Consider the following 10,275-nt stretch of genomic DNA (forward strand, 5'->3'; position numbering starts at 1 on the left):
ATCAGAACCACCAGAACCACCAGAACCATCACGACTTCCAGAGCGGAGACGAGGCCAACGACGACGGGGACGACGACTACATCGCGGCGGCGGAGGCGGCCATCGCGGCGCTCGGCAGCCGGGTCGATTCCCGCTGCCGCAGCTTCAGAGACTGCAAGCCTCTGCTGATCCACAACTCCTCGGGGACGGCAGGGGGGTTCCGCAGGGCGCCGGTTCAGGTACACTGAGGAGGAGGCCTGCACCCATTAGGACAGGGGGGCCAAATCTTTTTCACCAAGGGCCACATACAGACACGAAGGGCTGGGCCGCTCACCAGAGGTTTATCGCCTCATAAGTTAGAAAGATCTATCAAATGTTGGTCAATTATGCAGACAATATTACTTCTAGAACACGTCTCATTGTTTCTGACAGCAACGTTTCTGATTGGCCCGTGGGTCTAAAGCCCGCCCACATTTTAGTAATGTGGTCATGACGCAGCAAATCTGGATCAGCTCCGTTGTTCCCCGTTTTTAGAGATGTGGGTACAGAGGAAAAGAGAGAGGAGTTTATTTCCTGACACTTTGAGAGTCTCCTGACACACGGGGGACACACCGGGGACACACCGGGGGGACACACCGGGGACACACCGGGGACACGTGGTGATAGACATCAGAAAGTGCATTCTGCATGATAGGAGAGCTTTAAGAGATGTATAGCTGTGCTTGGCGGCTTCATATGTGTGTTTGTGTCCTCAGTCTCCTCTGGACGAGCCGGTGGTTCTCACTGATGAGGTCATCTTCCCGCTCACCGTCTCTCTGGACAAACTGCCCGTCAGCACGCTGAAGGTCAAGGTCAGAGACTAACAGAGTTCAGATTTAAATAATTCATACGAGGAGTTTTACCTGATGGTGCGTACACACATCAGCATAAAACCAAAATAAAAACAACAGATAGAAAACTATTTTAATAAAACTATAATAACAATGGAAACGTTGTCATGTTGCCGTTGGTCACCATGGAAACATTCATTAGCTAACAATGACATTATTGTTCTATTAATATAAAGGGAGGTCAGGTACTCTTTAAAACAGCTGCTAGTTATGGGTACTTTTTACTGAAGTACATTTCAAAGTTTTTTACTTTGACTTGAGGAAAGAAGTTTAGTCAGTACTTCTACTTTCACCAGAGTATTTTAAACACGAGTATCTGTACTTCTACTTGAGTAAAGTATGTGTGTACTTTTACCATCTCTGTATTTATGGTAGCATGACATGAAGAGAGTGTGTGTGTGTGTGTGTGTGTGTGTGTGTGTGTGTGTGTGTGTGTGTGTGTGTGTGTGTGTGTGTGTGTGTGTGTGTGTGTGTGTGTGTGTGTGTGTGTGTGTGTGTGTGTGTGTGTGTGTGTGTGTGTGTGTGTGTGTGTGTGTGTGTGTGTGTGTGTGTGTGTGTGTGTGTGTGTGTGTGTGTGTGTGTGTGTGTGTGTGTGTGTGTGTGTGTGTGTGCAGGTGATGGTCACGGTGTGGAAGAAGGAGGCGGAGAAGGCGGAGGTTCAGGAGCTGGGATATCTGAGCGTCCTGCAGCAGAGAGAACCAACACACACCTTCAGACACGACCTGAACACCTTCAAGGCTCAGGGTACACACACGCACACACACACACACACACACACACACACACACACACACACACACACACACACACACACACACACACACACACATACATTAATAACAGTGTGTTTTTGTTCCTCAGTGAGTACAACGCTGACTGTGTTGCCGCCGCCAACTGTCCGCTGCAAACAGATGACCGTCTCTGGAAAACACCTCGCTGTCCTCAAAGGTCAGAGGTCAAAGTAGAAGTACTCAGATCTTGTACTTGAGTAAAAGTTGAAGTACTCAGATCTTGTATTGAGTAAAAGTAGAAGTACTCAGATCTTTTACTTGAGTAAAAGTAGAAGTACTCAGATCTTGTACTTGAGTAAAAGTAGAAGTACTCAGATCTTGTACTTGAGTAAAAGTTGAAGTACTCAGATCTTGTACTTGAGTAAAAGTAGAAGTACTCAGATCTTGTACTTGTACCCTCAGTGTTGAACGAGTCCTCTCAGGAGGAGCTGAGTATTCGGGACGTTCGTATTTTACCGAACCTGAACGCCTCGTACCTCCCGATGATGCCGGATGGCTCCGTGCTGCTGGTGGACAACGTCAGGTACTACATACATATGTATAGATATAAATATATATATATATCTATCTCTATTACATGTAGTGGCTAAATCCTATCAGTTAGACTTATAACTCCTTATTCCAAAATGTTCCTTTTCTCTTCTTGTCCACATGGAGATCTTGGGGTCAGACTCGCAGTAAAATATCTTCTGGACGTTTTGATTGATCTTCAACGTTTATTGCCCAAAAACCAAAACAATATCACGTAACTTAAACTTCAGCAGCAGGTCCTATTAATCTGTTTAATTAAACTACACTGAGGCTGAGGTCACACCCCCTACCTCCAACTTATAACGTTAGCCCCGCCCCCTTCACCTGAGCAAGGCACACCTCTTGCTGCAATAGAAAAATGCATCAATAAAAGTTGCAAATAGATCAGAACAAAATCAACTTAAATGCTGCTCCTACACCTCAGTCAGCTGCAGGAGGATGATACATGTCCCCCCACCCCCCCTCTGTGCAGCCATCAGTCGGGTCAGGTGGGCATGGCGTCGTTCTGCCGGGTCGATAGCTCGGCCTGCAGACTTCCCAGCATGCTCAGCGCTCTGGAGGAACACGACTTCCTGTTCCAGCTCCACCTCAACGACACGCCGCCCGACGACTCCAACGAGGTGCGAGACGATTAGAACTTTACTATTGATTTGATTCATTCTTAAAGTCGCAATATCTGCTTTATTTCATCTCTTTGTGTGTGTGTGTGTGTGTGTGTGTGTGTGTGTGTGTGTGTGTGTGTGTGTGTGTGTGTGTGTGTGTGTGTGTGTGTGTGTGTGTGTGTGTGTGTGTGTGTGTGTGTGTGTGTGTGTGTGTGTGTGTGTGTGTGTGTGTGTGTGTGTGTGTGTGTGTGTGTGTGTGTGTGTGTGTGTGTGTGTGTGTGTGTACAGGGTTTGGAGGTACCCCTGGTAGCGGTGCTGCAGTGGTCGACTCCCAAGATGCCGTTCACCAACTGCATCTACACCCACTACAGGTGAGGGACTTCACTGAAAACGTTCTGATATTTTTCAGTGTATGTTCTCATAATGGTTTATTAATATTATTCACACATATTTCTAATTATTATCCCATTCTCCCTGATATTCTCCCTGATATTCTCCCTGATATTCCCCCTGATATTCTCCCTGATATTCTCCCTGATATTCACCCTGATATTCTCCCTGATATTCTCCCTGATATTCTCCCTGATATTCACCCGGATATTCTCCCTGATATTCCCCCTGATATTCTCCCTGATATTCCCCCTGATATTCTCCCTGATATTCTCCCTGATATTCCCCCTGATATTCTCCATGATATTATCCCTGATATTCTCCCTGATATTCCCCCTGATATTCTCCCTGATATTCTCCCTGATATTCCCCCTGATATTCCCCCTGATATTATCCCTGATATTCTCCCTGATATCCCCCCTGATATTCCCCCTGATATTATCCCTGATATTCTCCATGATATTCTCCCTGATATTCTCCCTGATATTCCCCCTGATATTCTCCCTGATATTCTCCCTGATATTCACCCTGATATTATCCCTGATATTCTCCCTGACATTCTCCATGATATTCTCCCTGACATTCTCCCTGATATTCTCCCTGATATTCTCCCTGTTATTCTCCCTGATATTCTCCCTGTTATTCTCCCTGATACCCCAGGTTGCCCAGCCTCCATTTGGACCGGCCTCGCTTCGTGATGACGGCCAGCGCCCCGAGCACCGTGCGCGTCAGAGAGGACTTCAGAGTGAAATACGTTCTGCTCAACAACCTGCAGGACTTCCTGGCGGTCCGACTCGTCTGGACCCCCGAGGGTCAGAAACACTGTGTGTCTTATTAATGTGTGTGTGAGGAGTGTGTTATAATGTGTGTTTGATGAGTGTGTTATAATGTGTGTGTGATGAGTGGAGGCTGTGGCTCAGTGGATAGTGTGATGGACTTGGAATCAGGGGGTTAGCAAGTTCAAACCCCCCTGCAATCAGCATGTCGTTGTGTCCCTGAGACACTTCACCCCAAAGTGCTCCTGTGGGGATTGACCACAGTATGGAGTAGTAAGTCACTTTGGATAAAAGCGTCTAACAAGTGACATGTCATGTAATGTGATGAGTGTGTTATAATGTGTGTGTGCAGGTCGAGGTGTGTGTGTGTGTGTGTGTGTGTGTGTGTGTGTGTGTGTGTGTGTGTGTGTGTGTGTGTGTGTGTGTGTGTGTGTGCAGGTCGAGGTGTGTGTGTGTGTGTGTGTGTGTGTGTGTGTGTGTGTGTGTGTGTGTGTGTGTGTGTATGTGCAGGTCGAGGTTTGTAGGATAAGTGTGTTATTAATGTGTGTGTTATTAATGTTTGTTATAATGTGTGTGTGCAGGTCGAGGTGTGTGTGATGAAGCCTCTCTGGTGCCGGTGGTCTGTCGCTCCCCCCTCAGTAACCTTGGTTACTGTCGGAAAGGAAGTACCATCTCCTTCAGCGTCAACTTCCAGATCCTCAAACCTGGACTCTACGAGGTAGTGCTATTATATTCTATCTGTTTTATTGTGTTCTGTTGGAGGAGGAGCCTGTGACCTCAGATGTTCATTGATATAACTACACTGTAGCTATGCACGCCACACATGACAATAAAAGACTTGAATCTACACAACATCCTTTGAGATGACACCATATAAACAGATTAACCAGAACCAGAACTCAGATCTTGAGTAAAAGTAGAAGTACTCAGATCTTGTACTTGAGTAAAAGTAGAAGTACTCAGATGTTGTACTTGAGTAAAAGTAGAAGTACTCAGATCTTGTACTTGAGTAAAAGTAGAAGTACTCAGATCTTGTACTTGAGTAAAAGTAGAAGTACTCAGATGTTGTACTTGAGTAAAAGTAGAAGTACTCAGATCTTGTACTTGAGTAAAAGTAGAAGTACTCAGATCTTGTACTTGAGTAAAAGTAGAAGTACTCAGATCTTGTACTTGAGTAAAAGTAGAAGTACTCAGATCTTGTACTAGAGTAAAAGTAGAAGTACTCAGATCTTGTACTTGAGTAAAAGTAGAAGTACTCAGATCTTGTACTAGAGTAAAAGTAGAAGTACTCAGATCTTGTACTTGAGTAAAAGTAGAAGTACTCAGATCTTGTACTAGAGTAAAAGTAGAAGTACTCAGATCTTGTACTTGAGTAAAAGTAGAAGTACTCAGATCTTGTACTAGAGTAAAAGTAGAAGTACTCAGATCTTGTACTTGGTATGGAAGGAGTATCAGATTGTGAAAAGGGAAACAGATCAGTAGGACTGGGGAACATAAGGTAAAGGACGTGATGAAGGTGTTGATTGAGGAGTATTCACCCTCTGGGCTCTGGCTTGGTTCTGTAGTATCAGGTCCAGTGTAAGTTGTAATAAAATAAGTTTCCTGTATAAAGAGACCAGTGTAACAAGTGTTCTCTCTTTAGCTGAGTCAGCACATGAAGCTGAAGCTGCAGTTCACCGCCTCCGTGTCCAATCCCCCCCCCGACGCCCGGCCGCTGTCACGTGAGAGCACTTTCATTTTGTATCTGAGCGGAGGTAAAGCAGAACCATCAATACCAGCGAAGAGTTATTATTTGAAAAAAATGTTGTCAAAGATTCATAAAGTAAGCTTTTGAGAGAAGAAAGACAGAATCTTTAGGGAAAAAAGACATGTGAGAAAAAAGTCAGAATTTTGAGAATAAGAAAGAAGTTTTAGAAAAAAGAATTAAGAAAAGCTAAAACATTTATAAAGAAAGATTATCAGAAAAAAAGCATCATTTGAGAAAAAATACATAATTTTGAGAAAAAAGTAAAAAGTGTTTCTCCTCCAGGTAAGAACAGCCCGTCCAGCCCGGCCTTCAGAGACCTGCTGGACCGACACCAGGCCAGCCTGGGTCGATCACAGTCCTTCTCTCACCAGCAGCCCTCACGCTCTCACATCATGAGGTACACTCACACACACACACACACACACACACACACACACACACACACACACACACACACACACACACACACACACACACACACACACACACACACACACAGTCATACCTCATATTAAAACACTGTTTATTTACTGATAAGATATATCTGATTTAAAAATCTGTGTATTAGAAACATTTTAAGTCAGAATTTCAGAAACAAATGTGTGTGTGTGTGTGTGTGTGTGTGTGTGTGTGTGTGTGTGTGTGTGTGTGTGTGTGTGTGTGTGTGTGTAGGACGGGCAGTGCCATGGAGCGCCGGGCCATCACCCCCCCCGTCGGCTCTCCGGTCGGTCGGCCTCTTTACCTTCAGGACAAATCTCTGCTTTCTGTGGACAAGATCGCCAAGAGGGAGTGTAAAGTGCTGGTGCTGGAGTGAGGGGGGAAGGAATCAAGGAGAGAGTAAGGGAAGGACGTAAGGAGAGGAGGAAGGAGAGAGGAGATAAGACGACGTTGAGGCAGCGAAGAGAGGCCCAAAGTTAACAAGACAAACCCTGTTTACTCCCATTCAACAGCTCGGGGTCTTTTTCTCCAATAATCAACATTTATTTCAAACCTTTGAAAAAAGTCGAAATTCTGAGAAAAAAGTCAGAATTTTAAGAAAAAAAGTCAGAATTTTAAGAAAAAATACAGAATTTTGAGATAAAATCTGAATTGAGCAAAAAAATGTTAAAATGTTGAGAAAAATTTAAACAAATCTGATTACTAGAAATTCTGAAAAAAGGCAGCATTTTGAGAAAAAAGTAAGAATTTTGAGAAAACATTGAAAATGTTAAGAAACAACACAATTTTAGATAAAACCATAATTTTTAGAAAAAGTCTGAATTTTTGAAAAAATCTGAATTTCCTGAACATCTTGAGACAAAAGTCAGAATTTGAGAACAAGCTGAGGAGAGGCCCTAACATGGCAGACCCTGTTGACTCCCATTGAACATCTAGGGGTCTTTTTCACTCAATATTCTTTATTTTGCTGCTGATTCTGGATCTGTTCTATTGACCTGTCTGAGACGGATGTGTACAGCTTTAATGTAATATAACTATAAATATGTATTATGATGCTGCTGTACTATTTAAGGGTGACTCACCTTTACTCTAAGTGTTATCATCAGTCTGCTTTATTTTACAAACTGAATAATTTATTATATTTGATCCGTCTGTACGGATGGTGTCACTTCTGTATTTTTAAACCCAGGTCATATTTCTCATGTTTTTGTGTTTTAACATTAATTTGAACAGTTTGTAATTGGTTCAGTATTGAGAGCGCACTGCACTGTAAACTTGAATGAATGTCATTAATAAAATAATATAAATGTCAACTGATCGTTATTTCCCTGCACTGAGTTTTGAGAAAAAATACAGAATTTTAAGAAAAAATACAGTTTGAGAAAAAAGTCACAATTCATAAAGTAAGATTATGAAAAAAAAGTCTGTATTTGAGAGAAAAAATCTGAATTTCAGGAAAAAAAATATCACAATTCATAAAGTAAAATTATGAGAGACAATTCTGAATTTGAGAGAAGAATCAGTTTTCAGAAAAAAATCTGAATTTGTGAAAAAAGTCAGAGTTTGAGAAAAAGTCAGAATAAAAAAAAAATCTGAATTTGTGAAAAAAGTCAGAGTTTGAGACACTCCACATTAAGTTTAATTCAGAGACATGTATTTGTTTGTCATTTCATATAAAGTGTACGCACATCTAAAAAAACTTTTACAGACGCAGGAAAATAATTAATAACATTTCTTAAAAAAACACTGAATGTCTTTACGTGCACAAAATAACCTGTTCATTTGCCTTCACTCTGAAAACACGATATTCTCACCATTAAACTCATATTCAGTAAAGATTATAAAAGTAATAACCCTTTTTGCATGATTGAATCGAGATGGCCACGCTGTTGTCGATGAGGTCAAACAAGAGTCCAATTAAGGGTTGACAATATTTAGCTATAAACTGAATAACAGGCGACCGATTCTCTAAAAACCCTTCCATCTTCAGATGTAGTTTCTCTGTTTATACTTTTCCATTTGAGAAAAAAGTCAGAATTTTAAGAAAAAAGTCAGAATTAGAGAAAAATCAGAAAACACATTTCTAGAAAAAAATCGCAATGTTTTTGAAAAAAATCTGAATGTTTTAGAAAAATTCTGAATTTTCTAGAAAAATCAGAATTTTCTAGAAAAGATCTGAATATTTTAGAAAAAATCTGAATTTTTTAGAATCATCGTGGGGGGATAAATTCATGAGTCCGAGTCCAAGTCAGCGTACGTGATAATTCACGAGTCCAAGTCCGAGTCGCGTCAATCAGTGCGCGAGTCCGAGTCCAGGACTCGAGTACTCCATCTCTGGAGAAAAGACCGAATACAACATTTGAAAAAGTCAGAATTTTTTGGAAAAATCTGAATTCTGAGATAAATTCAGAATTCTAGAAAAAAGTCATAATTTGAGTAAAAAGTCAACATTTTAAGAAAAAAATACAGAATTTCAAGGATTCAAGGCTTTTATTATCATGCGTTCGGAGATACAGTGTAGATCTGAGGTCACAGACTCCTCCAACAGTGCAACACAATAACACAGATACAATAGTGAAAGTAAATAGAATATAATAGAAATAGTGCAGAATAGTTTATATACAAGTAATTGGAATATTGATATAATTTGAGAAAACAGTCAGAGTATTCAGTAAAGATTATAAAGGCTCTTTTTGCTTGCTTGAACACAGAGGCTCTAGATGGCCACGCTGTTGTCGATGCGGTCAGGACTCAGGTAATCGTACGGCAGCTCCAGGTGGAGGTTTCTCTCAGCGATGTCTTCAGAGATTTGCTTCAGCTCGGCCTGCACTTCCTCCACCAGCCTGCGGGGGGCGCCCTCTCTGAACACCGCCTCCCTGTAGTGGCACAGGGGAATCTGCAGGGGGAGACACAGGTGAGCACCATCTGCTACTCACGAAATGTGACTTGGTGTAAGTGTTATAAATATGTTCTCATGCACCCGAAAAGAAAATAGAGACGGTAAAGATTTGATACAATTCATGACATTACAGTTACGTCTCATTCAAGGTCCCCTTAGTTAAAATCCTCTTCTCCAAGTGTCTCCTACATCAACATGTGTCCCCTCTTCCTCATGTCTCTCCTACATCAACATGTGTCCCCTCTTCCTCATGTCTCCTCTACATCAACATGTGTCCCCTCTTCTTCATGTCTCTTCTACATCAACATGTGTCCCCTCTTCTCCATGTCTCTCCTACATCAACATGTGTCCCCTCTTCTCCATGTCTCTTCTACATCAACATGTGTCCCCTCTTCTTCATGTCTCTTCTACATCAACATGTTTCCCCTCTTCTTCATGTCTCTTCTACATCAACATGTGTCCCCTCTTCTTCATGTCTCTTCTACATCAACATGTGTCCCCTCTTCTTCATGTCTCTCCTACATCAACATGTGTCCCCTCTTCCTCATGTCTCTCCTACATCAACATGTGTCCCCTCTTCCTCATGTCTCCTCTACATCAACATGTGTCCCCTCTTCTTCATGTCTCTTCTACATCAACATGTGTCCCCTCTTCTCCATGTCTCTCCTACATCAACATGTGTCCCCTCTTCTCCATGTCTCTTCTACATCAACATGTGTCCCCTCTTCTTCATGTCTCTTCTACATCAACATGTTTCCCCTCTTCTTCATGTCTCTTCTACATCAACATGTGTCCCCTCTTCTCCATGTCTCTTCTACATCAACATGTGTCCCCTCTTCTTCATGTCTCTTCTACATCAACATGTGTCCCCTCTTCTTCATGTCTCTTCTACATCAACATGTGTCCCCTCTTCTTCATGTCTCTTCTACATCAACATGTGTCCCCTCTTCTCCATGTCTCTTCTACATCAACATGTGTCCCCTCTTCTCCATGTCTCTTCTACATCAACATGTGTCCCCTCTTCTCCATGTCTCTTCTACATCAACATGTGTCCCCTCTGAGATTCTCTCTCTTTTTGATCCATTTCTATAAAAACCTGTCTGAAAATGAGCTGATCAGATTTTGGACACTTTGTGATGTCATAACGATGTTTTGTCTTGTGTAACCATTAGCCAATCAGCAACCAAGGTAACCCCCCCCCCAACCTTATCACCTGAATCTCCTCCTAGAGC

General features: G+C 42.2%; 1 protein-coding gene across 2 annotated transcripts in view; it reads left to right on the plus strand.

Moving 5' to 3' along the window:
• LOC307027838 (trafficking protein particle complex subunit 14-like) overlaps window positions 1-7,457 on the plus strand; it is an 8,879-nt gene extending 1,422 nt beyond the window's left edge. Inside the window, exons 2-13 of one of the 2 annotated variants that reach the window (XM_079696187.1) lie at window positions 1-218; window positions 735-830; window positions 1,484-1,613; window positions 1,731-1,817; window positions 2,063-2,183; window positions 2,664-2,811; window positions 3,082-3,164; window positions 3,844-4,007; window positions 4,541-4,677; window positions 5,602-5,680; window positions 5,989-6,103; window positions 6,379-7,457. The exon at window positions 1-218 is cut by the window's left edge and continues 132 nt beyond it. In XM_079696187.1, coding sequence (XP_079552313.1) covers window positions 1-218; window positions 735-830; window positions 1,484-1,613; window positions 1,731-1,817; window positions 2,063-2,183; window positions 2,664-2,811; window positions 3,082-3,164; window positions 3,844-4,007; window positions 4,541-4,677; window positions 5,602-5,680; window positions 5,989-6,103; window positions 6,379-6,520 — 1,520 coding nt within the window. In that variant the 3' untranslated portion in view covers window positions 6,521-7,457. The remainder of the gene's footprint in view (window positions 219-734; window positions 831-1,483; window positions 1,614-1,730; window positions 1,818-2,062; window positions 2,184-2,663; window positions 2,812-3,081; window positions 3,165-3,843; window positions 4,008-4,540; window positions 4,678-5,601; window positions 5,681-5,988; window positions 6,104-6,378) is intronic. The other variant, XM_079696188.1, reaches the window with a different exon arrangement.
• The last annotated feature ends 2,818 nt before the right edge of the window (window positions 7,458-10,275 follow it).

This window comes from Notothenia rossii, assembly GCF_949606895.1.
Source record: "Notothenia rossii genome assembly, contig: scaffold_490, whole genome shotgun sequence".
Taxonomy (NCBI): domain Eukaryota; kingdom Metazoa; phylum Chordata; class Actinopteri; order Perciformes; family Nototheniidae; genus Notothenia; species Notothenia rossii.